Raw genomic sequence first — 27,136 nt, forward strand, 5'->3', positions numbered from 1 at the left:
GTTGCTAATGGCATCTATTTTTTTTTTTTCCTTTTCCCATATCAGGATAGAGCAAAACATTGTTTCTGGCCTGCCATCCTCATGTGTCTTCATACAGGCTGTGGTCCAGTGTAAGGTCTCGCTGTGATTGCTCTTATCTCTCTGTGTTGGTGAAATACTCTTCAGAGATGAGTGCAGTACACATTCCCTGGTGGTACTGTGTTATACAAGCCCATAATAAATTATAATTTCTGCTCCAAAGAGCATGCAATTAATAGTTGAATGAGTCTGAGAGTTGTTATCACCTGGTGAAATTAAGAACCAACCTTTTGAGTGGTACTAACAACTTTTTATTTTGTTAGGGAAACATATTTTTTATTGAAAAGGATATATTCTCTCTGAAAAGAACCTTTTTTTTTTTTTTTTAGGTTTGGAATTTAGAAAATCTAAGCATGGAATACAGAGTTCAGTGAATTTTTGACCATTTTAATTCTACATTTTCATCTAATCTAGTTTTAATATGCTAACAGACGCAATTTCTTTCCTTTCTGCTGGCCAGGCCACAAGATTTCATTGTCAGAAAACTACTGGAGAAACTCAGCTGAAATTTTCTTGCTGCACTAGCCCAAGTCATTCTGTCCTCCCTGGTATTTGCACTGGTGCCAGCTGAATGGGTCACCCCAGAAGGTTAATATTTGCAAACGGCAATTCTGTGCTGGGTTTATGGTGCAGCAATCAGACAATACCTAGTGAATGCTGGCTGACTGCGCCCACAGCACAATGCCAGCTTACCCTGGTGTATGCTCTCCCCACTCATGCACTCTTGTTGTTATAAAGCCTTCCTTCTTTTTCTTCCTCCTGGCTGCCACAAGGCCGTTTTGGGTTATTATCACTGTTTCTGAGCAGAGAGTCTTATTCAGCATGTACCTATTTCTTTTACAACAGATAGCCTACAAATATGAGCATTCTGTACCTGAATGATTTTAATTTTCTTTTCTTTTTCCCAGGTACAATAGTAAAAAAAAAATGTTCTCCCGACTACGAGTAGCTGCCACTCCCTGTGCAATGGCATGTCGCAGCGCACATACGAAAGAAAAAGGCAAGCCACTGATGTTAAACCCACGAACAAACAAGGTTGGTAGTGTGTGATTATCAAATATCTTCATCTGGTAATTGTCCCATGGACCTTGTTCCGGGATTAACCCACCTCCAGGAAGAGTCCTGGGCCACAGCCAAAAAAAAGGTACAGAAGATGGAGGAGTTGGTGATCATTTCAACTTCACTACATGGACATCTGCAGTACAAGGACTTCCAATAACACCTCTGCTTCTGTCAGCCTGCGCTTCCCCTGGTTTGCTGTGGTTTACACAATCAATGCTGCTGCTGCCTTGTGCCAAAAGAAGAGTCACTGATTCTTGCTGATGACTGGCTTAGTTTTTGGGCTGGTTGAATTGAAGTAAAGCTTTAGCAGATGGAGAGTCTTGTTTCACAGTTAGCAAAAGTTAATTCTGAATTCAGTCTTGCTAGTGATAGAAGGTGTCTCTTTGTCCTAGTCCTGGCTTTTTCCTGCAAGACTGTGGGTTGGGACTGAGCCGTATCAGTAAAAAACAGCCCTGTGCAGAGAGTCAGAGAGAGAGCATCTAAAAATAACCCTTCAATGGAGCTATCTGGGAGGTAGGGACATTGTGTTAATTCCATGCATTGGGAGGAACTTCTCCTAAGAAAGTAGTGTTCTTTTTTTTTCCCTCCACAAAAATTTTCCTGTTTTTTTTTTTTTTCCCCGCTTTCCACCTCCACATCACCAATCTTTTTTTTTTCCCTGAGTAGGAGCAGTAAACTTCAGGAATGTTGAAACAATTAATGTGTAAACTAAAACTAGTAAGAAATTGGATGAGGGCTTTTGGTAGCTGATCCAAGATGTCTAAAGTGTCCAAGAAAGGTGACAAATCTAACTGCCCCTGATGGGGTGTTTCATGAGCAATGGAGCTGTGGAAGCTGGACTTCCATAGTTTTATCCTGCATTTTTAGTCTCTGGTTTTTTCTTCTTCCCCATTCTCTGATTTTACTTTTTTCCCTTGCTGCAGTGCCTTATATTTCCCCTTCACTTTAAATGTCCTTCCCTTCCTTTTCTGCCCACAGCCCTGACTCCTTCCCTTCCCCTCTATTCTTAGCTCCTCCCCATGTCCCCTTTGCCTAGATTTAGAGAAGCACGTGCTGTTATAAATTGTCCAGCTGGCAAGCCGGACACATAACCCCGAGCGTTTCTCCCAGCAGAAGGGCTAGGCTGGCTCTTTCCTCTGCGTGGCAAACCCTTTTTTTTTTTTAAATTTTCTTTGTCCCTCTCTTTTTGTCAGAATTAAAAGTTGTCCAGTGGGCTCAAAATATCGGGGGAGGATATTGAGCTAGGAACTGCCAGCTGCATCTCCTTGTGTTCTGCGTGTAACTATGGGAAGAGTTGCTCCAATGTGTCTTTTGGAAAGTGTGACTCCTAAATGTCCTGAAAAGAAAGGAAAAAGACAAAATACAACCTGCAGTCATTTTTCTTACTGTTTCTTGTACTGTATAGTGTGAGGTGCCTTGATACTGCATGAATGCACGTTGCCTGTATATAGAGAGAGAACCAAAGAAGTTAAAGAGATTGCTGACTGCAAAAGTAAAATTGGGATTGTCAGGGACAGAGGAAAGAGCAGATTGGTATGATTTGTCAAGATCCGATTATCTCAAGACTTGCCTGAGCTATAAACACTTTGACATGCCAGTGGAAATTATTTCAAGCCCTGTAAGCTTTTCCAAGTGCTGATTATGCAACAGTATTCAGAAACAAAAACAATAGGTCATTTCTTATTGTTTTTCTAGTGGTAATATCTTTCTCTTTTTTTTTTTTTTCAGCCTGGAATTCTCTGGTAGACTGAGCACAATGCTGTATTTTTAATGTTTTTCTTTAGGAGGAGGGAAGAGCAGAGTTGCTTGTTAATAACAATTGATTTTTTTTTAATTTTTGTTTTTGAGTGTCTCCAAGAAATGATACTTGTGAGAGGGAAAAAAACTTTCCACATTTGTTCGGCTCTGTTGTATCAGTCTGTCGTTAAGGCTGACACCTGTTTGAATGGATCTGTAAGCTAGTTAAGTGATACTGCTTGATATTGGGCGCAGTATCTGTATCAAAGTGTAATTTGGAAATTCAACAGATCAATAAATGATTGACTAAATATGTAAAGTACTTTACCCTTTGTGCTTTTCTTGCCCAAGTGCCTCATGTCCATATAGATATATTATACATACGGGCACAGATAAAGGGCTTTATCTCTTGCTTGCAGCTTGTTGAGGTAATCATTTTATGACTTATGTTTTAGTTGTTTATGTTTAGTTTTTAAGGTCCTTATCAACTCTACAGGACATTTCGTCTCCTCTAATATACATGGGCCCTAAAAAAAGAACTGCAAGACAGCAGCATCAACTAGGAGAAAACAACCCCTTCCCCTTGTGCAAATTAATCTGCCCTTGTTCTTTGCCATTGGAATAGGTTTTTCTTTTACCTTTTTTTTTTTTTAATTTTCTTTCCCATCCTTACCTGTCTTTTACAGAAGCATACTCTGCTGACATCGAGTGGTTTGTGTTTTTCTGTCTGAAGGCCAGCTTTCAAGTGTTTATTGTCAGTGTGGCTCAGAAAAGGTCACGAGCTATATCAGTAGTGCCCTTGCTGCTGCAGCCAGACAATTGCAGAACATACTGTAACTGCATTCCTGGCATCCGCGTGTATTTACGATCTTCCGTGAGGTTTGATTTCTGCTCTGTGACAGGGATTCAAATTACAGTTAATTGGCTTCAGGACCTTTTATTCCGCTGGAGATCCCTGCTGTGCCAAGGCAGCATTTTAAACTCGTTGGGCGCTTAGAACGCTGTTAGGACAATCTCGTTGGTTTAGTACTGGCAACAAAATTGTTATTTATATTGTGGTAATGCTTTGGATTCTCACCCAAGGGCCAGGATTTCTTCTTCCTGCACAGAACAGATGATGCATGAGTAGATGGTCCCTGACCTTGGCGATGTCCATTCTGCCATGTAGAGTGGCATTGGTATGTCTTTATTTTCACTGGAAATATGTGACCTATAACGTTATCTGTATGTTTGCTTTCTGTGTGCTTGCAGCAAATTTGTGACTCTTTGTGACAGCTTCTGTATTTTAGTTGGTGATTTTTCTATCTTGTGGCATCACTTCTTGTAACTCTCTAAGTGCGTGACTGTATTGTGTACAGTTGATTCCATTGCTCCTTTTTCTATTACTCCGCTCCTCAGTATTGTTTGGTTATTTCATCCTTTAAAATAATTCTGACAATGCCTCTCAAATTTTTAGCTTCAGCACATATCTTTAGGGCATTGCATTAAACGTACACATGCATGCACACATATTTGTATGTATGTATATGAGTGGGAATACATGATAAATTTAAAAAACTAATTCACTCGTGGTGTCACAAGTGGCAGTTTAATCCCAGACCGATTCCTGAGGAGCTGTCCCGGTGTCTGTCTTCCATATGGGCGGTCATCTTCCCCGTATCTTGTATTTAGCTTGACCATTAATTACAGGTTCATCCGTATTCATTCCCAGCTTTGTCAGCCCAATTTATTTTCATTTATGCCTCACTGAATACTTCCAGAAACTCTGATAGATTACCTTTGTTTAAAGAATCAGTTTTCTTAACAAAGGTGTATGTGACCTCACTGACTTCTGGCAAAGTGTGCTTCCAATTCAGAACAAAAAACCCAAACAAATAAACCCCAACCCAGAGCTGAAGCTAGTTGGACAAAATGGGATAGTACAACAGAATGCAAAGAAAAATTGTATGAACTGTAAGATCTAAAAGTTCCCTTTCCCCTTCCCCTGCCCTTTCTCACCATGCTGGTTGGTCACGAAGAAATATCCTAGAAGGCAGGAAACTGACAGAAACTCCTGGTTTCCTTGTGTGCGCACACACCCAGCCCAAAAGTCCCACTGCGAGTTTTGTGTCTTGCCCAGCTGGTTTGGAGATGGAGGGATTGTTGGATGGAGGTTGCACGGCCGTGCCTCTGCAGCTTTTATCAGCTTCCTTGAGATCTGCATGTTCCTAAAGGGAATTAAATGTGGAAAGATGGAACTGTTTAATCTGTAACCAGCTTTTATCACCTGTCTGAAAAGATGCTCTAAGTGCCAAAGGTGGTAGGTACTATTGCACCTCATTTCACTGAGATCAGCTGTTCTGCTCGGGACTTGTGAGCTGCTGAATGGTGGGTGGAGAAAGGAAGGAAGCTGTCTTAGATTTGCATTTTTTTGGTTTCTTTTTTTTTGTAGTAGGATTAATGCCATTAAAGGAGAACGAAAGCAATGGCATCTGTTGAGTTAGAAGAATAGCAGTTTAGTGAAATGTCTCTGAAGTGTTCACTAGTGCTATACGGTGTCGATGAACCGTTCCAGTCATCAAGCTCATGATTTGCAATGTGCAGCTTTACCATAACTGTTCGTGCTTGGGAACAAAACCCTAGAGAGGCTGGATGACTTTCTTCCTGGTGTGTAAAGGCTTTCTGTTTCTGACTTTTTCCCATTTTCTGCAGGGAAATGCTTTTAGTTGAAGCCATGTCATTAGTAAACGAGAGCTACTGCAGGTTAGCGAAGTGGTTCGGCAGACAAAGTGATATACATCTGGTTCCACACGGAGAGACTAAAGTCTTTAAAGGCTTAATAGCCTGGGGAAGGTCGGGGTCATTTCACAGTTCAGATGTCACCCATACCCTCTGGTATACATATATTGCGCTGTTTCTAGAAGAATAATAAAGATATGGAATTGAGTTTAAAGAATGAAGGAGGAAAGAAATCAAAGGAGATTTCTATCTCCTACACTGTTCTCATCAACACAGAGAAACTTTGAATAGCAAATACACCTTTGATTCGTGCAAGTGATCTTTATTAATTTGCAGTGGAGACGTGTTGTGCAGTACTGAACTCTGCGGTTTAGCAAAAAGGAAACAGAGTTAAGAAGCAGCCCACAATCCAATGTAAAATCTACTTTGTTGTAAAAATGTTTGATGCAACTTCAAAGCCTACGATATTCTGCTGAATATGTTATAGCAAGGATTAGAAGTTACATGAAAATCGTTTGGTTGAATCTTCCCTGTGAAGCAGGCTAACTCTCATTTTCTAAACAGTGGCATGTTTGGATATATTCTGCATTTACGTCTTTATCCAGGGCTTTGAATGGGTTATTTGTTATAAACCGTACAGGTTTTCAGAATGCTTGAGATTTTTTTATGGTAACAGTATTCCCTCCTGTGCCTGCAAGACTTTGCAAGTGGGGAAAAAATTATCCCCACTAGTACTTCTCTGCTGAGAAACCTCTCAGTGTTACTTACTCAGTGAAAATCCAGCTTGCACGATTCAGGTCTCTTGTTCACCTTTGTGCAAAGTAGGCAGCTAGGGTTTTTGTATGCTGGTATTTATAGCACTGCTGGCTTTGTGTAGTGGAGCCCAGCTGTTAGGGCTACAGTGAGGTCCCAGTGCCAGATAGTTTGTGGATTAAAGGCACAGTACGTGGTGATTCATGGTGAGCTTGTCTTAACTAAGAAACTGTCAACACTTCATTTTGCTTCCCCACCCCCCCCTTTTTTTTTTACCCATGGCAGTACGTTGGTTTTGTTGCAATAAATTTGTCCAGGTGTATTAATTAATTCATTTGTGGTCTTTGAAGTGTGCTGGGTTTGCTCCTAAATGCTCTCCCGGCTTTGTCTCTGTTATCTTACAAAGGTTACCTGTTTTTTTTCTGAGCTGTAAAGAGGATTAAGGAGACTAATCTAAGTGAAAGTCAGTGGATATCACTCGGAGAAAGGACACCTAGCAAAGGAAACCAAAAACTGATCCTTGGGACTTAAGCCCAAATCATTACAGTATTGAGGCGTTTAATCCCAGTGGAAACCAGAGAGAATTTGGCCTTTCGGTAGGTGCTGGGATCTTAAGTGCCTTTGAGAACATCAGTCCCAGTGCTGTGAGTTGCTGAGTGGCTCCTGATTCACTGGGATCTGATCGCTGGTTCTGTCCCACTGTACTGGGGTTTGTAAAATGAGGGAAGAGGCTAGGAAATTTGTAATACTGCAGCTCCTAGGCACACTTGTTTAAGGAAAATATCGGTCCTGCAAGGTGCTGTATGGGAAACAAGCCACAATCCCAAATCCAGAACATGAGGCTGACAGTCATGGCCAAAGATAATGAATGAGAATACAGAAGAGCTCTGGGTTTTTAGAGTGCTGCTCTGTACTAAACTTGTCCTGTTCTAGTTGGAATGAGGATTCAGTTTCTGTATGGAGGCTGATGGCATTCAGGTTCCTGAGTTAAGCCTGGGCAAAAATTAAAGCATCTTTAAGGGTGGTGAGATCTAATTGTCACGTAAATAAAGAGCTGGAAGTACGTAGTACCACTTAAAGAATTTGTGGTGTTTAATGTTACTGTAAATCCAGATACACTGAAAAACCAAGTTGCCTATAGACTGGAAAAAAATGTGAATAAACTGAACAAAGATGGGTAACCATTCTGCTTAGGACTAACCTCAGGGCTTGTTTGATATCATTAGGGAGCCAGGTAGTCACTTGTTTCACTGTACAGGGAAATTAAGGAAAAAGCCACATCCCAGCATCATGATAATACGGAAATGAGAAATTAAGTAGAGTTTATTTTTAAGGGGATTAAGAGTTTCTGATGGAGAGGACATAGGTTTTGCTAGCAAGATATTTCAGCTAGTTATGGTTTTTTTTTTTTCCTTCCTCTTAATATCGTTAATCTTTTGGCATCGTTTTTGGTTTTGTAGTGCCTAAAGTAACAGTCAAAATATTATGGATGTTTACCGGGAGTACTCAGTTTTGTATCCTAAGTAATTAGCGCTGCAAGTACAGTTTGTGTTGGGAAAGTGTTGTTTGAAAAAGGCCTAAACTGCTGATGGTGGCAAATTTAGGGGGGAGTTAAGGAAAAGGGGAAGATAGCCGAGATGTGTATTTGCGTGGGTCGCTTCCATGCAGCTTTGGAAGATGCAGTTACATTCCCAGAGAATCTTTCAGTATTTCTTGTGAAATACGCAGAAGTGAAACTAGATTCTTTGCAATATAGGAAAAAAAAAAAAAAAGAAGCTGGCATTCAGTATGTGTTCCTCCTGTTTTTTTTTTTTTTTCCTCATGCCGGTGCTGCTTCCTGGTTGTGTTCTCAGTGGAAATTTTGGATTATCCAAATCATTTGTCAGAAAAAAAAAAAAAGATGACATGGCTAAAGCTACACCCAGCAAAAGAGCAGCAAAAAGGGTAAAAAGTTTAGGAATGAGCCATCAACTGAAATTTGGAAGAATACTTGAGAACAACAATCACATGAGAAAGAAAACAATGGTTTGACAATGACTCGCAGATAGTAGAGAAAGGAGAAATAGAGCTTAGTGTTGAATGTCAAATCTATCGTATGGAAGGTTGTCAGAAATACAAAGCATTGGTCTGGTTCCGGGTTAAAAACTTACACTTTTTGCAGTAAAGTATTTGCAAGTGGTTTTTGCAAAACACTGAAGTTTTTTTTGGTTTTGTTCTTTTTTTCTTGCTTTCTGACTTCAAATATTTTCTTACTTCAGAACATAGTATAGAATTAGTACGGGAAAGAGGTTTAAATCAGTGTAGTTAAAACAACAGATATTAAATGTGATTTAAATAAGCAAAGAGAAAAATTATGTAAAAATTATTAACCGTTTTAATTATTTTTTTTCCGAAGGGGTAGTTTTATTGGTTATAAACCATTCAAGCACGCTAAATTACACAAAGTATAGCCTCTAAACTGGAGATTTTTTGTTAATGGGCGTGCTTTCTACAGAGACCTATGAAAGTCTATTCAGACATAATCAGAAGTGAAAATATATAATTTTTTAAAATTATTCACAAGTTGGAAAATATGTATTTTTTTCTTTTGATTTTTTTATTATTGCAGAAGGAATTTGGCATGTAATTACAAAGCATAAAACAAACTTCAGAAAGCTTTTTTAAACTTTTTTTTTTTTTAACTTGGCAGTAAGAAGCTGCTTCCAGCGTGGGGCAATTTGAGAAAATGTGCTCTTGTTTTTTAATCTAGCTGCCTTAGTAAACAAAGGAAGCGTTGTTTGTGAGCAGAGCTGATGTTTCTTGTTTCCATCTCTTTCAAAACATTGCAACTAGCAGACCTTGCCCTTTCTGGTTCTGCTTTTGCTCACAGATTGATGCACACCCTTCGCACAGCAATGGCTTTCCTGGGTTTTCAGCTCCTGCGTTCCCAAATATTTATTTAAACATTCACTGAACTGATCCAGTTGGATAATCTGAAATAAGGAAAAATTACTATTGTTCTTTTGGAAGTGACAAACTTAAAGCGGGGTCAGTTGTTATCAGAAATGGGGTCAGAACTTTGAGACAGGTTGGCTGTGAATCCAGGCTTGGATCAGTTAACATTTTGCAAAGTTACGCTCAGGAATTAACTGCCCTGGGAGGATGCCTGCCTGTCTTCACTGTCTTCACAAAGTTAGGTGTTCTATTGAATGGGATTGTTAAGTAGTTCAAATTGGTGTTTAAATAACAATAAATTAAACTCTTCATCTACATTGAAACAGAAAAGAGTGGAAATGGTGGGGTGGAAATGGTGGGATTTTTTTGTGGTTTAATTCTTCTGAAACTTCGTTTGTTACAAAAGAGGCTTTTTGGTAGTGGACCACTACAGCTGAAGACAAGAGATGAGTTCTAGCCCTAATGAAAAATGAAGGATTTGGGTTGAATTGTGATCTCAATAGAAGCATTAAGGCAATTTAGTAACTTTGGGATCTGGCTGGATTACCAAAAGAATGCAGAAAAAAGCAGCAAATGGAGCAATTCAGATAAACTTCTGGGGACTAAATGTTGCTGTCTGTGATTTTAGGGACCAGACTGGGTCACCCATATGTTCTTGGTCAACCTTTATTCCTATGAAAGGATGCAGTGAATAGTCTGAAGTGGCAAATAAACATTATAAATAGACATGCTAGACGAAGAACTGCTAATTCTTTCTCACCACTCTTGTTTTCAGGGTATGGCCTTTACATTACATGAACGACAGATGCTTGGGTTGCAAGGACTTCTACCTCCTAAAATAGAGACGCAAGACATTCAAGCCTTACGCTTCCATAAGAATTTGGCAAAAATGACTGACCCCTTGGAAAAGTAAGCACTCTCCTGGCTTTGTTTTGTCTTCAAAATTAATGGAAATTGCAGTAAAATACTGCATGGAGATAACCAAGCAAGGTTTCTATGCCTCCACTGGGTTTTTAAGGTGTTGGAAGTTATTTTTACTTTTGCACAGAAAACTGCTTTCATCAGTTGTGTGTTCATCATGTAGCTAAGTGTGATTGCGGAGCTTTTATTTTATATTCCATGGTCATAAGGTAGCAAAAAAGAATGTGCCCAAATTAGCCAGTAACAAAGCTGCAAACAGTGCTGTAGCGTGTATTTCCGTAATATGTCAGATTTGGGTGGATGGCTGTTAGAGCACAGAAATATTGGGAAGAAAGAGGGGACAGCCAGCCTATGCTAGAAAAATATGAAGATAAATTGAGGGTTTGATAATTAGGTATGAAAAACTGTAGTTACTGCTAACAAGGAGTTAAAGGGTTAGAATTTTGAGTCTCATAATATGTAATTTTCTTATATCTCTTTTTATATCTCTCTTTTTTTTGTTTAACCCTCTTTTTTGGTGGAAAAAAAGGTGAAGGATTTTGATTTTTTTTATTAAATGGCATCTTTTTAGCATCCTTTCACTGTTTCCATATAAGCCTATGTATATCTGTGTGTAAAAATATGCAGTCTCCTGAAGGCGAGAGGAGGATTGGAATGGTTTGAGGCTTGCTGGACCACATCAAAACTCTTTTGTTCTCATGAAAACTGAAGGATGACTTTTAAATCCACGTCATGTCACTGCTGATCTGAAACAGTCATGTCATCTGGATTGGCAAAGTGCCTGGTTGCTGTAGCCTTAGACAAATCGCTAATTCATTATCTTTTATGTTGTTGCATCAGCAAGACTGAATATTAATTGATACACTAGAGATTGGTAGGAAAATTTCCAAAAATGCAGGTTTAATTTACACACCTAGGTGAGTCCTTCAAAATGAACTTTTTGTTAGGAGTTAATTTGTTCTATCACTGTGTTAATGGTAGGATTAACAAAACCTTGCTTTTTTTGGATGAAAATTTCTTTCACTTATACTTTTTTTTCAGCTTTCTAGTACTGCTATTCTCTCTTTTACAACTTCTGTTTAGTGCTGAAAGCCCCACTTGAGGGGAAGCAGGAATCTCATGAAGAAATAATATGAAGCAAGTTTGGTTTTTGCTTTAATGTTTTTCACATTGTTTTAAATAACCAGAAATGTGAAACAATAAGTGGGGTTTTTTTTTCCTTTTGTTTAATTTCAGGTATATCTACATAATGGGAATCCAAGAGAGAAATGAAAAATTATTCTATAGGGTATTACAAGATGATATTGAGCGGTTAATGCCAATTGTATACACACCAACAGTAGGCCTTGCCTGCTCCCAGTATGGACACATCTTCAGGAGACCAAAGTAAGAACAACAGATCTATCGTACTGCTACTTTTATTATCATTTTCTCTGTTTACTTGCCTGAGGTTTGGAAATGTTTTATTTCACTTTCATTTGGATTCAGCTACACAAGACTTGTACCAGTTTGGGGCAGTAAAATTTTATGAAATAATATCTCAAGACCCTAGTTTTTATTGGTAAGCAGAATATTCAAAAACAGTGGCAATGTGTGACATAAATGCCACAAGTGCAGGGCTTCATCCCCATTTCCAGCTCTTCCTACATGCCATACAGCCCTTGAATTCTGCTGACCAACATGTTCCTGCTGGTGGCCAAGGGTCCCAGCGCTGGAGAGGAAACAGAGCAGCACAGAGTGACATCTTGGGTGCAGGAGCGGAGGCCAGTGTGTGAGAAGAGATAATGGCAAAGCAGGAAGGGAGAGGCTTGACTCATGGTAGCTCAGCAGAATGTGTTGGGTGCAGATTGTCCCGGTATTGAAGCTGTGCTACTAGGAGTCAGCTTTCAGTTTTTCTGACGCCGTAAATGCGCTTGGCTGGGATCTGGCTTGGGTTCAGCAATGACTTCAAAACAACCATTTGGGTTATTAGCTCTGTGTTGAGGAAACCAGTTCAGACTGGCAGTCATTTCAGCTCGTTTCCGTGATACTCTCACTGTAATTCAAAGTGTATTTCTAGAGCCCTCTTGCTTGAGGGCTTTCATGCTTACAAAGGTGAAAATTCTGATTGCCACCTATAAAATATTTCTGCTTCTGTTTTTCTCTTTCAGAGGATTATTTATTTCTATCTCAGACAGAGGCCATATAAGGTCAATTGTGAACAACTGGCCAGAGAACGACGTTAAGGTACTACCACTGTATAGCTTTTTTTTTCTAGTTGTTATTTAATCTCAGTTGAGCTTCTTAAGATTTGTTAGTATTTGATGTAAATGTAAATACTAAATAATGCATCCTTGGAATGTCAATGTTCAAATATAATTTCACTTGCTTTTGTTTTCAGGCTGTTGTTGTCACTGATGGAGAAAGAATATTGGGTCTTGGAGACCTGGGTGTGTATGGGATGGGAATTCCTGTAGGAAAACTGTGTTTGTATACAGCCTGTGCAGGAATACATCCAGATAAATGCTTGCCTGTGTGCATCGACGTTGGAACTGATAATACAGTGAGTTTGACTGAACTTTGCCTGCCATAAGTTATCGCTATGAAAAGTATTTATTTAAAGGTATTTAGTACTATGAGAAAAGGTTTTTATTTGAGCACTTTTATTTAAGATAAAACCAAATATTTTATGTAAGGGTGAATTATTTGAAATTCATTACATGGTTACATATCAGTGATTGAAAAGACCCAGTTAATTTGTCAGCGAAATGGTGCACTTGGAAGTAATTTGAATGCTGGAACACTGTAAAATAGACAGTCAGGTTGACCTGACTTTAAGAAGCTGGAAATGTGAATCAGATTTATTAAAGCAGTTTATTGTTCATGGTATTGATCTGTTCCATTTTAAAAGCAGCCATCAGCAACCTCAAGTGCCAGCTGAAATTACTGAACATTGATATAGACTGGAGACAGTTCCAGGGGCTATGTAAATGCAGTATCTTTGGTGTGAAATGTGTTACTGTGAACCCTGGAAATTGTATATTGAGGAAGTGATTCATCCTGCTGCTGTCTTTGATTTATTCTTTTTCAGACACTCTTAAAAGATCCATTTTATATGGGCCTATACCAAAAAAGGGATCGCTCACAAGTCTATGATGACCTCATTGATGAATTTATGGAAGCCATTACAGACAGGTATGACACTGACTATTCTGCACGGAAGTATGGAAAAAGAAAAACCCGTAACAAACTGTCCTTGAAGCAGTTGTTTAAGGAATTGAGAGACGTGGCTGTATTTCTGGATCCGTAGTGATTTTCTCTGTGACCTGGCACATGCTGCTTGTAGTTATCTGTTAAATATGCACAGAACGGAGATGGAACTGTTTTAAGCAGTGAAAGGCCTGAGGACATATTTTTTCCAAAGATAATTTATTACGTGCAGGATTTGTTTTAAAAGGATTGTATTTCTTTATGTGTCTAGTGACAGGAATATTTGCCATGTTCTGTAGGTATGGCCAGAACACACTTATCCAGTTTGAAGACTTTGGAAACCACAATGCTTTTCGGTTTTTAAGAAAATACAGGGAGAAATATTGTACCTTCAATGACGATATACAAGGTATACGCTTTGTTTATGTTCCTTAATGTATATGCAGAAACTTTGCTTAAAACCATAATCTGCCATGGAGATCTGTCCAGCTCACCTTAGATTTGTGCTGCTTTTGCAGGGACAGCTTCAGTAGCCTTGGCAGGGCTGCTGGCAGCACAGAAAGCCACTGGGAGACCACTTGCAGAGCAGAAAGTGCTGTTCCTTGGAGCAGGAGAGGTGAGTTCTCTTAAGGGCTCTAGAGCAACAAGAGATTTAACTGTATTTTCTGGTTGCGTAGGACTTGTGGAGATTCACATTCTCTGAATTTCATGGCAGAGCTTTTTATATAAGACTAGCTGAAATACATTAACAGAAGGGACTACCTGCTTAAAGATGTTTAACATTTGCAAGGACTCAAGTTTTTCCACTTTCTTACATCGACTTAAAGCATCAGGGACTTGCATGTAGTTGAAGGGGAACTTACTGTAAAATTAAGGTTTAGTAAAAAAGGAGGGAAGATTATCTGTTATTTTTTTATAACATTGGAAAGACGTACACAGTGGTTTGAGATTCTCAGCAAGGTAAATCAGTGGCTTTTTTGCAGCAGATGCTAGCTGGTTACTAGGCCAGCAGTGTCAGGACCAGCACTGTGCTTCTTGGTAGATCAGCAAAATTGCTTCTATGGTGCTGACAGAATAACTTAATTAGCTGAAAATTTCTCCAGCTGGGGAAGGTCCTGATTGCAGTAATTGGCTAATGTTGTGTTGTTGCCTGAGCCCTGCTCTGCACTTCCCTGTGCCCTATTTCTCCTGCCAGACTTGGCAGCATGTGCAGCAAGCCAAGAGGAGGGAAGCGCTGCCAGCACTCCCTTTCTGCCCTCTGTCTGCAAGGCCTGTATCACAGGCAGCAGGAACAGAAAGAGGCTCTCTCACAACACAAGGCCACGGTTTCTTGACAGCATATATATAATAATAGTAACAACTTTTTCTTATTATCTGGTTGGACTGCTTTATTGTGGCTGCTGAAGTGGTACCAGCATGCATGCACCCAGAAAAGCTGCTTCTGTGTTTTGCCTGAAGACATAAAATCATAGAATTATTAAAGGTTGGAAAAGACCTCAAGGATCGTCAAGTCCAACCGTCAACCCCACACCACCCAACCCACTAACCCATGTCCCCAAGCACCACATCTACACGTTTCTTGAACCCCTCCGGGGATGGTGACTCCCCCACTTCCCTGGGCAGCCTGTTCCAATGCCTCATCACTCTTGCAGTGAAGAAATTTTTTCTAATATCCAGCCTAAACCTCCCCTGGTGCAACTTGAGGCTGTTTCCTCTTGTCCCATCACTTGTTACTTTAGAGCAGAGCCCAGCACCCCCCTCACTGCACCCTCCTTTCAGGCAGTTGTAGAGAGTGATGAGGTCTCCTCTCAGCCTCCTCTTCTCCAGACTGAACCCCCCCAGCTCCCTCAGCCGCTCCTCGTCAGCCCTGTGCTCCAGACCCTTCCCCAGCTCCGTTGCCCTTCTCTGGACCTGCTCCAGCCCCTCAATGTCCTTCTTGTGGGGAGGGGCCCAAAACTGACCCCAGGATTCAAGGCGCGGCCTCAGCAGTGCCGAGTCCAGGGGCACAATCCTGCCCCAGTCTTGCTGGCCACACTGTTGCTGATGCAGGCCAGGATGCTTTTGGCCTTCTTGGCCACCTGGGCACACTGCTGGCTCCTGTTCAGCCGGCTGGTCGACATGATGCTGTTGATCCCAGGAATCTGCTCCCATTTAGGCAAACGTGTTTCACAGCTGACTTGCTAAACGATTTTTGTGGGGATCTTACACAGGGTGGTGTTTGTGATGACAGACCTTTTTTTCTGACTTGTTACGAATCCAAGTCCTTTTATCCACAAGGCCGCCCTGGGAATTGCAAACCTCATCGTCATGGCTATGATGGAAAGCGGTGTTTCTGCTGAGGAAGCCTACAAGAGAATATGGATGTTTGACAAATATGGTTTACTGGTTCAGGTAGGGGTACACCGTGCCTTGAAATATGACAGCACAGATGGCCAGTGGTATCCGTATCCTTCTCACAAAAATAATCAACCTTTTATGTACAGGGCCGAGAACAAAAGGTAGATTCCAATCAAGAACCATTTACACATCAGGCTCCAGAGCAGATACCAAAGACGTTTGTAGAAGCAGTGAATGTACTTCGGCCTTCAGCTATCATTGGTAAGCAAGGTTATTTTTGTTCTTGTGTTTCCATCATTCGGGTATTTGCTGCATTTAATTTGCTAATGTGTCTCCAAAGCGGTTGGTGACGGTGATCTGCATTTCTGCTGGTGTAAGAAAGATATTTTTCTGCTTGACAAATACATTGAGCTGCAGGTTAGCTTTCAGTGCATCCTTCATTGCAGCTGTGCTGCTCCTTCTGCATCTTGTCTCCTTGTTAACTGCTTCCTCTAGTCCTTGTCCAACTGGTGTTGGACCTTTCTTAGAAAACTCTCAGCATGTTCTCAGGGACTGCATGGGCACATTGAACTGAAACTAATGAAGGGCACTAAGCGCCAGGAAGACAAATATGTAAGCTTTTTCCCGGATACATTCCTTACACCAGCAGTGAGGGGGAGAGCAGTCACAAACACTGCATTTTCTGCTTTACAGGTGTTCCCTAACTTGAGTAATTTTATTTTTCCTGACCTTCCTTCCCCCAGTCAGCTTCTCTGGCCAGAGTGTGCCAGCAGCATGGCTCGAAGGAGCTGTTTCCTGCTGCAAATCACCAATACCTGTTAGGTCACCGACATACGGCGTTACTGATTTATACCTGGGGCTGTCTGCAGAGGGCAGATGGGATTACAGGTATTTCCTGGTACAGCTCTGCAATTTACTTTGCACATGATTTATTTGGAAAATAAAAGTTTTTTTGGCTGAGCAGCTGCCCTGAAATTTGTAGCCGGTGTACAAATGTACATAATTTTTATGTATTTGTACCTGTGTGCTTGGGTGTGGTCAGAAATACCAGTATCAAGGAAATGTGCATTCCAGGTAGGATGAATCATCTGTGAAGAACTTGGAGTTTCCATTTGCTTATCCAGAGCAGCGATGTGTTCTTTACAGAGATCAATTAAAAAATAATTTAAAATAGGCTTTTGGAACACATTAATTAGAAGTTCCTGTGAAAGTGAGCATTTTAAGCAGCCAGTAAGAGAGCAGTGCCTGGTTTCCATCTCCTGCTGCTAGAAAAGCCTGTGATGCTTTGCTCGTAGTGGGAGACTTTAGGAGTGACATGAACTTAATCTACGGTCGCTGTCATCTGCCCTGAGGCGGTCAAGTATTGATTCTGTTTTTCTGTGTTTCCTTTTACTTCAGGAGTTGCAGGAGCTGGGCGGCTCTTCTCTCAGGATGTGATCAAAGCCATGGCCTCTATCAACGAGCGACCCATAATATTTGCACTAAGTAACCCTACGGTGAAAGCTGAATGCACAGCAGAGGAAGCATATACATTAACAGAGGTATGTAAAGTTTAGAAAGGTTGACACTTAGTGGCAGAACTGTTTACTGAGTGTGAGAATGCAAGAACTGAAATTATTTTATTATTACTTGGACTTATACAGATCTTTCTTGTCTTCTGGCAAAAGTAAATGGGGGTGATTTGGTGGTGTCCCTCTGTCCTCGTGTTCCCTTCTCACAACATCTGTGCCTCGTACACTGGTGCTACCAAACGTTGAAATGAGTGAACCAAGAATAAACACACCTGGTCCAGCACTCTTACCTGAAAGCCATTGCTTTTGGGGGGGTTGGAAGCTGGGCCTTTGGGTTGTTTTTTTTAATAACACTGTCACCAGCGCATCCTTGCTTTTGCCTTTAATGAAGCAAGTCTTTTAGCCTTCTACACATCTTTTAATATAAAACTGATCATCTTTGAATGACAGACAAAATCTAGACCTTAGCTTTTAATAGTAAACGAGAACACTTTTAAATTAAGATGGTTTAGTATCTCGTAAATATCTTGCTTTAGCCAGAATAATGACTTGGGTAGGATTTAAGTATATAAAATTCAATTCCAGTGTCTTGGATAGAAACTAAACAAGAGAGGGTCTTTATTTTTTTCCTGTATTGGATCCATAAGTCCTTTTATTCATGACTTTCCGTAAGTTATTACTCACAGACATGGGTTATTTGGACAATTAAATATTACTGGTCAGCAAATGAACAGATGTATTTTTATTCCAGTCCTTATTCATACATTTTGTAATGTTTGTGTCTCTTTAGAACTTAAAAATGTATAATATTTTTTTCCCTTCAAGATACAGTAATTACATAGAAAATCCTCTCCAACTTTACTTTGTTGTTTAAGTAATAAAGTTTGTCAGGCAGTTAGGGATCCTGGCTGGTGTGAAATCTTAGGCTGAACTAGGAAGTCAGTAAGGACATTAGGATATCATCACTAACCTTTTATTCCTTGTTCTTTTTCCACTAGATGGCACCTGCAAAAGCCTGACGATGCTTTGGTGCCCTCTGCCACTGTGTGTTGTGTGGCCTTTTGTTGTGTTTTCATTTTTGTTGTCTTTTGGTCCTGTCCTCAAATGCATCCATAGGTTTTGCTCCCTACACAAAAAGGCTGTTGTCATGGGTATGTCCTAAAATTCATAGTTTCTGGGGCTTTAGCTTCTTTGGTAAGGTCCTGGGGAGCCTTAAATATTTTAAAGTAATATTATTAAACCTGTTACTCAAGAGAAACTCAAGATTTTTTGCTTACAGGAGTTTTACTGCTTGAGGAAAAGGGTCATTTATCTGGAGAGTGTATTTCACACTCCAAACGCTGGATTTGTTTTAATATTTTGTGCAGATCAAAATCCTTTTCAAAGGAAGGACAAGCAAACTGTATTATTCGCTCCTCTGAGCTCTCAGCAATAAAAGTATGGTACAGCAGTCCCTCTCTTCACCCTCCCAGCTATCTGTAGAGAAGTAACCTCTTGTTGCTGTACTTCTGTTTCAGTCTCCGTTTGGAAGTGGCTGTTATTCAGCTGTCTTTGTACAGCCCCTACGGTGGTGGGTCCTGGCGTGTGGCCGTGATTCCTGATACGTGGTTATGGTTATAATAATGGTTAACACGCAAGTGCTTTATTTTGTGTGTGAGTAGTTCGTTTAAGTCCTTGTTGTCTTAAAGAACAACGAATTATAAAAGGAATAGATTGCTTCCATTCCTGAGAAACTGCACAATTCAATGCATATGCTTGTCTCTTTTGCTTTCCAGATGTTTGCTGCAGCAACGTTGCATCTTCTGTAGTTGCAGAACGCTGCAGATGCTCATTGATTCTTGTATCTCTTCCAGGCCCTCCTGGAAAGGATGGGTTTGGTTGTTGTCGTTCTGGGATCGTAGGAATTGAGTCAGCAAGGGATTTAAGTATGTGCTTGACTTTGGTTGCGTCCAGTAGGGCCGTTTGCCTTTTTGCATTCAGCTCTGTGCTCGAGTACCTTCCTGACTCAGTCCTAGAGCTGACTGGGAGCTGTAGGATGCTGGTGTCCCTGTATTTCGTAATGACTGTGTTGCTCCGTACCTTTGGCTCTTTAGGAGCTGCCTGGCTGAGGTTATTCCTCTTTTTCTTAACAGGGCCGTTGCTTGTTCGCCAGTGGCAGTCCCTTCGAGCTGGTGACTCTAAAAGATGGAAGAACCTTCAAACCAGGCCAAGGAAACAACGCTTATATTTTTCCAGGTAATAAATAAAATTGTCGTCTTTTAATCTTTAAGATTAGGCTATTAGCATCTCTTTTTGGGTTCCCTTGCTACTCTAGGCACAGTTAATGAAGCAGCCTTTCAAGGTGTCAGCAGCATTGAAAGCTGAGAACTCAATCAGAGGAATTAATGAATGAAAATCAGTTAAGGATGGACATTCACCATGTATGGCCACACAAGCAACACGCATACAGTGAGCTCACCCAACTGGATATTTCTAAGAAAACAAAAGGGTGTTATGAAAGGCTTTGAAAGCTGCTGTGGTATGGGTTCTTCTGCTTGTTTTGGGGGGGAAGGAGAAAATAGGTGTCAATATGCTCCTCTTGAAGTTATGTATGCACAAGTGAGGGTACAAAAGAAGGAATACTTCTCTGCCTTCCCCCTTCTCTCTCTTTCCTCCCTGAGCTGCTAAGCTTCAACCCCTTGTCAAAAGCCACCTGTTATGGTAAGTGACTAGCACACATGGTAATAGTTTTGCAAATGTGTGCAGAAAACTATAGGGAGATTTTTAAAAATAACGTTCTAGATGACTTGCAGCAGAGCAGGCTGCGTATTTAAATTGGTGTGGCCCTAACTGGCAATCATTTTATTGTAGGCGTGGCTCTCGCTGTGATCCTCAGCAGTGTTCGGCATATTAGTGATAAGGTTTTCCTAGAGGCTGCTAAGGTAAGTGTGGAAGCGGAGTAGGCTGTGGCTTCTGACATGACAGTGGATGACATGATGGGCAGTTTCTCAAATCTCACTGAAACTCTATGGTTTCCTGTTTGATTTCTGTTGGTTTTATCCCTCCCTAATGAAAAAAAAAAAGATTTTGATCAAACAAATTGTGAAAAAAACCAACTTCCATTGGAAATTCATTTTTTTTAACCAGAAACCAAACACCAAAATAGGAAATCCATCCATGTGTGAAGTGCCTCCCAGCCTCATAGGCTGTCTTCTCCTCCTGCCCCGCTCTGGATTCTGCAGGCGATGGTGTGGATGAGGATGCACACAGCCCCCAGGCTCCCATCCTCTTCTGCCTTTCCACTCTGGAGCAGGAGCACCTACACAACGGAGTAACCAGTAAATCAACTGGCCGAAAACACGAGCAGTCCTGCAGGCATATTGTGCTCTTACAACTTCCATGGTTATGGGTAGTTCAGCCTCCAAAAAAAATAGGATCTTATTTTGCTAAATGCTTATGAGCAGAATTAGCTCATAACAGGCACAGACTGCAGAGTTGATCTCTGAGAATTTTGAGATTTTTTTTTTTTACTCCCTGATTCCTGTGCTTTGGGAGCCCTCTAGTAGTAAGAGCAGTACAACTTGATTCTTGCAGGTGTTTTAGCAAGTTATTGATCCCATTCGGGATGCAGTAAATGAAACTTGTTTTTCTAATTCAGGCATTGGCAGAACAGTTGACGGATGAAGAACTTGCACAAGGAAGACTTTATCCTCCACTGTCTAATATCAGGGAGGTTTCTATTTATATTGCTGTCAAGGTGAGTATGAAGCATAAAAGTGGGCTGCACTAAAAGTGGTTTATGTGTACGGTAACTTGCTGAATTGCCCAGTATGACCCTTGAACACTAGATTCTGGATCACAAAATACCCAGTCCTTTGTGACTTCAATAAGAGATGCTTATAAAAATCTTGGGTTTATTACATGCTTCAGTTTGACAGTGATGTGGGACAAAATTACGATCCTTTGATTTCTGAAATTAAGTTTTGAGATCCCTGGTAAAGTCATTCAGGAATTGTAAAAGGACTTTGTGTTTGTCTTTATCCACTTTGTGAGTCCTAACCATATTGCAGTGGAAGCGTGGATGTTCTGTGAATGTAGTAAAAGGCACAACTTGCGTGGTGATTTGACTTTGCAGGTTATGGAATTCTTGTACGCCAACAACATGGCTTTCCATTACCCTGAACCTGCAGACAAGAACCGTTACATTCGATCAAAGGTTTGGACCTACGAATACGAATCCTTCATGCCAGATGTGTATGACTGGCCTGAATCTAAGGTTCACTGATGCACCAGAAGATCGCACTCCTCAGGCAGGTTCTTCTACTCTGCAGGGATCCCTTTTTCAGACCAATTTAAATAATGATCTTTGAGTCCTGTAATTTATTTTCGCTCATTTTGTTGTCTTTTTTTCCCTTCTACCCTGTTTTTCATTTGACATAGACTGCTCCCCACTCTCCCAAGTATCTGATAAACTGTATGGATGATGGCATCCGTCACAGGGATGAGAGAGCTCTCCAAAATGAATTTAAATAATGACATTGCATTTCTAGCTTAGAGCCTGCACCACACTAAACAATTCCATCAATTGTATTTTAGCTACTGCGTTTGATGATGAACTATAGCGCTCTCATCACTGCTGATTTCTGGAATGATTTATTTCTGCTTTTAATAATCAGTCTTCTAATTGTCCTGCTGTTGTCACACTGAATTATCTGTGACATCACCAGAGAGCATTTGTCAAAAAAAAAAAAAAAAAAGAAAAAAAAGGACAGCTTAAGACAAATTTAACAGTCTAATGGGCTTTCTGTTTTGTCTGATGTTTAAAGAAGCCCCTGTCCAGACTTCCTTGTGGCATTGGCTGCTCTGTTTCTTTGAATGTGCTTTGAGGAGCAGCGTGGTATGCACACGTGGAATCTGCAGCAATGTTTGTATTTCGTGTTTTCATCGTTGTGTGAAATCTGTTATCAGGAAGAATGTGAAGTAGTTAAAATTATCCTTGGAAAGCCTGAAAATAATATTAATCACTCAGTAGCTTTTAAAAACAAAGCTGTGCTGTTGCATAATAAATTATATCACGTAAAGGCAGGATCTGAAGCAATCCACAGAAATCTTTTAGAGATTTTTACAAGATTTTCTGCACTGGACTCCAAGGTCATGTACCAAAGGACTTTTGTTTCATTTGTTATTTTTTTCAGGATTCTGTTTCTTTTAAGCTAAATTGTTTTCCTTTCACACAAAAAGACTTGTGTGTGGTGTTTTCATGATGTCACTGACCCAAAAACTAAGTGGCCTCACTTGCCACTTTGAACAAATCCCCCGCACGCAGCTGATGAAGCTGAAACAGAAAGTGTTACAGGCAGCTATTGACACGCACATTTATAGAAGTTTGAACGTTTCTTGTGGTCTCAGTCCAGTACATTCAGTTCAGTTTCAATGCAGGACTTCAAAGATCTGATGCTTAGAAGCTCTAAGCTGATCCCTTCATCTCCCTCACTCCGTTTACAGGTTTAATTTGTCTTTTTTTTTGTCCAAAACCAAAAACAGCGAGTTGAATTTTTCCTTGCAATGAATAGTACTGCACATTTTATATGAACACCACGATGTGCATTCCTTTTCATTTTGTTCGTATCAGGTCTGAGTGGCCTCTGTTATTTGTATGAGCAGGCAAGGACACACAGTGATAGTTACGGTCTGTGACTTCTCTAAATCTGGTCTCTGCAACAAGAACAAAGGTATGTCAGGACAGAAATAAATATTACATGCTGTTCTGTAGTTTGCTGCAACAAGGCAAAAAAGAACAAAAAAAAAAAAAAGATGTAAAAGGGCTATACTGGCAAACCTGAAGCCAGAATCCAAAGAGATGGAGTAAAGCTTGCTCAGGATTTACACATGGCAAGCACCTCTCCCATATCCTCATTTATATTGGAAAATGCAGTCTCCACAGAAAAGGCCCAAAATAAGGAAAACAGTCTCTGTAACCCCCAAGATGTGGTCACTGTCACTTACCGCCTAGTATCTGATTTTAAAATTGTGTTCATGCATTAGATAAAAAGAAGAGTAAACTTTGGGAAGGCTTTTACCTAAGTGAGGAAAGAAGACTGATTATATAAACATGGAAAATAGTGATGTGGGGATAAGACTGTGTATCCAAACTGTGGTAACGTGCTGTCTGGCAGGGCTTGAAATGCTACATGGCGAAGTTGGGCGATGTACGTGGTTTGCAACTTGTGTATGTAAGTATATGTACAAAAAAGACCAACACACACCTGTGATATTTTTACAAAGAATGCTTTTTTCATCTATTTTTGCTATGCCTGGTTTTTATTGTATTTAAAATTATGATCTTCCTGAAAAATTATTTATTTAGTGTACAAATTATTTTTACCTTCTGAAAAATTCAACTCTGGCTGAAGCCAGTGGAGTTCTGCACCGTTGGATTCAGGTATATTGGGAATGCACCACTTCTGCCATCGTACTAATTAGGCAGACGAGTAACAAAAATATCCCATGCACTGATCTCATGTCCCAGCTGAGAACGATCACAGAGGCAGGGCAATCAGTCCATAAATATAACTGTCTTAGAAAATAAAGATCTGCATCAGTCTGATTTTTTTTTTTTTCCAGGCAAGAAGTGTAGTCATGGTTCATAATCAGTGGGCATTGGTAGTACTCGGGAAAATCTGGCACTTGGGGAAATAGTGTTACCTGCGTGCAGCCGGAGGCTTGCTTTGGGCAGGAGTGATTTTTGGTTTTCAGGAAATTTGCAGTGGCTGCTGTCAAGCCGTGGGAAGATGCCTGTTTTGGGAAATGCAGACCTTTCCCTTTCTGGCATGGTCTCCCTGCTGTCTTTAAGCAGAGGCCAAAAGGGATTGTTCAGAACTGGCCAGCAGTGGCGTTTTCTCAAGTTCCTGCATAATTTTTCTGGAAATCCCACTGCACACGTGAGGGGAAAAAAAAGTCTTTAAACAGCTCTGAGGCTCCAGTTACAGCCCTGCCGTGATGGGGCTGCAGATGAGTCCCTGCTGCTCTGGAGTAAAGAGCAGCTTTGTCTCTCTAACCTGTCCCAGTTAGGGCAGCTAAGTGATACCAGTCAGACTTCATCAATGCATGCACACCTGTGGGCACTGTATATTCAGGTTCTGTGGATCTATAGCTTGCAATATAGACACGGTGGAGTTTCACCTTTAATGTATAGCCATTGTTTTCCATTCGCAATAGGTAACATGTCAGCTCACAGTTTTAAGTGCATTTCACTCTCCCTTTCATCTTTTCCAGATTTTTTAAATAAAATATATAGATTAATCTTTGGGTTTTTTGTATTCTTCAGATCTAATTAATCTTTGAAATAATCACAATTGCTAAACTTGTGGTAAGGAACCACAGTGTATCCTTTTTCATATTCTACTTAGCCTGATTTTTTCTATTTGCTGGCTTATTCAAAAGCATTTACCAATCCTTATCTACTCAGAAAATTCTCTTATGCAGTATACAAAGGGGAAAAGTGGTCACCAGGATACATTTTGTAATGTTACGTAGCATAAGTTAAGCTTATACTGTTCTTTAAAAAAATATATCGCCCAAAGGAGGGCTAGTGTTCTAGCTCTTCACACAGCCCTGGTGACTTTTGCCTTCTGAATGGTATAGAAGTCTGTCTTTTATGTATTTCTTCTGTGAGGATACTATTCTGGATGTACAGAACGCTTCTGAGAGGATCAGAAACTCCCACTGAGGTCAGTAGCTCAGTCTTTTCCAGGACTGGTCCAACATTTGCTTCCTTAAAATCAACAGGAGCAGAACCGAGCCTCATGGCAGCAATGTATAGAAAAGTCTAGAGGGGATGAAGAAGGGGTAGCTAGGGGAGCGCAGCCTTTTTTTATTAAAAATATGTGTTCTTGTTCAATGATGTTTGTTACAAAGATTTGTATGTTCCTGAAGCGCAGAGGAAGACTGTTAAAATGTTGTGTCTGGTAGATTTTAAAACCCAAATGTGACTTTTAGCATAAGTTCTCGGTTATGTTTGCGAACAGTGATGTTTCATGATGTTGTGTTTGTTTTCCAAGCCTAAAACAAAGCAACACTTCACCTGCAGGTGGGTGTTTAACAGGTTTCCTGTGGTAGGTGCCCCTTTGCACTGTTTGTTTTGTTTTTTCCCAGCACTGCTGGGAAAAAGTAACCCTTTGTCACACTCCTCTGGTAGTAACTGCAAAAATAAATGATAGACCTTTTAGTTTTTAATTATTGGCCCTATTTAGTGACTGTACTCATGTGGAGAGTGGGGATCACTGTTGTACAGCTACAACTGAATTTTAGTTCAGTTTGAGTAAACTCAAGTTATCTTCTTTCATTTGCTCCGGATCTTCTTGACTTCAAAGGTGCAGCTTTGAGCACCTCTGTCATTCAGATGAAGGTATCTACGAGATATCTCTCGGATCGGACTGTAGGAACAGCACGGTTTGGACTCCTGTCCCAGCTATAAGTGCTATTTCTGAGTTTAATAAAGCCACTGTCACTTTTGGACTCTTTTTAAAATAATGCATACCGCTATCCTGTTCTGTAGTAGCTGTACGTAATAAACAGGAACTGGTGTTACACTGAGTACTGGAGCAAGGAGAAAATCTAGAGCAAAGCTCCAATTGCACCCGCTTGACAGCTGAGCGACACAATTCAGTTACCGCTGGTGAAGGGACATCCAATTCCGTATGGATCTACCTTGACCTACCTATCTACTCCTGAAATACACTGTGGTATCAGAAAGCCTGCAGATGTGCTGGCTGAACACCGAGGAGAATTCAGCAGCCTTTAGACCTCTGCTTCCCGCCATCGCTTCCGAAATCGCAGCACTCGGTGAGCATGCAGCTGGCTCCTGCCTTCTCCCAAAGATGGTATGTGGGGAATCCAGGACCTGGGGGCACGGTGGACCGTGGTAAAGGCTCTCTCTCACCAGACGGGATGATGTGCAGCGTGGGAACCCAATGGTTTGATTTTCCTGCACGCAACGTGGGCACTGGATTGACCTGAACTCTCCGAGTCCCTTTGACTTTGACTTACCCATCCTTTCGATAGTTCCTTCCTAATGGAAATAAAAATACTCTTAGGACTGCACAAAGAGAGGAAGATGGCCAGTTTGTCCAAAGAATGAAAGTCAAAATAATTTACATTTATTTCTATTTTAAATAACACAAATAAACAGGAGTCATGGGGATTGTCTGTGAGAACAATGTGGGGCTGGCTTTACCTGGGATAGTCATTGCTCAGCTGAAACTAAAATTGTATTTAAATGTCAACTGGTTGTTGTTGTTTGGTTTCTTTTTTTTCTTCTCCTTTATAATATTGTAACTCTATTGAAATGTGTGTTCTGGTCTTCTATTTTCCTAGTAAAATCCATTCAAATCACATGTGATTGTGTTTATTCTGAAACATGAACGCTTGACCCGTACAGAATTGCTACGTGGTGGCCTAAATCACGACATTTTTCACCGTTTTTTCCCTCTTGCCCCTTGCCAAATGACCAACAAGCAAAATACTTAAAATTTTACCTCAAAAATTGCCTTTTTAGCACACCGGGCTCTTTGACAGCGCTTGATAAACGACTTCATGAAAAGAGACTTAAAGATTTACACCCAAATTTCCACAAATTCAGGGAAAAATCCGCCCTGGTGCCATTCCCGCCCACAGCAGAGCCCCTCAGGCCGCTGCCTCCACAGTCCCAGCGGCGGCCATTTCCCGCCCTTTCCGCCCTGAGAGGGCGCTGAGGCGGCCGCGCTCCGCCTGTCGCCGCCCGGAAGAGGAGGTAGGCTGGCCGGGGAAGGCTGGGGAGCCGGGTTAACGCGTTTTCTGACTGAAATGTGCCGTTCTCCCATCCGTGTCCCTTAGCGGTAGCGTAGGGGCCGCGTCCTCCCGCCGGCCGTTCCCCGAGA

At 40.8% G+C, this 27,136-nt stretch overlaps 1 protein-coding gene across 1 annotated transcript; it reads left to right on the forward strand.

The window, feature by feature from the left end:
• Positions 1 to 1,005: 1,005 nt before the first annotated feature.
• On the forward strand, positions 1,006 to 21,504 carry ME2 (malic enzyme 2, NAD(+)-dependent, mitochondrial). The gene is made up of 15 exons (XM_010080417.1): positions 1,006 to 1,113; positions 10,058 to 10,191; positions 11,440 to 11,589; positions 12,354 to 12,429; positions 12,584 to 12,745; positions 13,274 to 13,377; positions 13,692 to 13,801; positions 13,911 to 14,008; positions 15,670 to 15,783; positions 15,876 to 15,990; positions 17,128 to 17,270; positions 19,373 to 19,475; positions 20,091 to 20,161; positions 20,878 to 20,976; positions 21,355 to 21,504. Exons 1-15 carry the CDS (start codon positions 1,006 to 1,008, stop codon positions 21,502 to 21,504), a joined length of 1,737 nt encoding a protein of 578 aa, XP_010078719.1.
• The last annotated feature ends 5,632 nt before the right edge of the window (positions 21,505 to 27,136 follow it).

The sequence above is a fragment of the Pterocles gutturalis genome, unplaced genomic scaffold (assembly GCF_000699245.1).
Source record: "Pterocles gutturalis isolate BGI_N339 unplaced genomic scaffold, ASM69924v1 scaffold16269, whole genome shotgun sequence".
Classification (NCBI taxonomy): Eukaryota; Metazoa; Chordata; class Aves; order Pterocliformes; family Pteroclidae; genus Pterocles; species Pterocles gutturalis.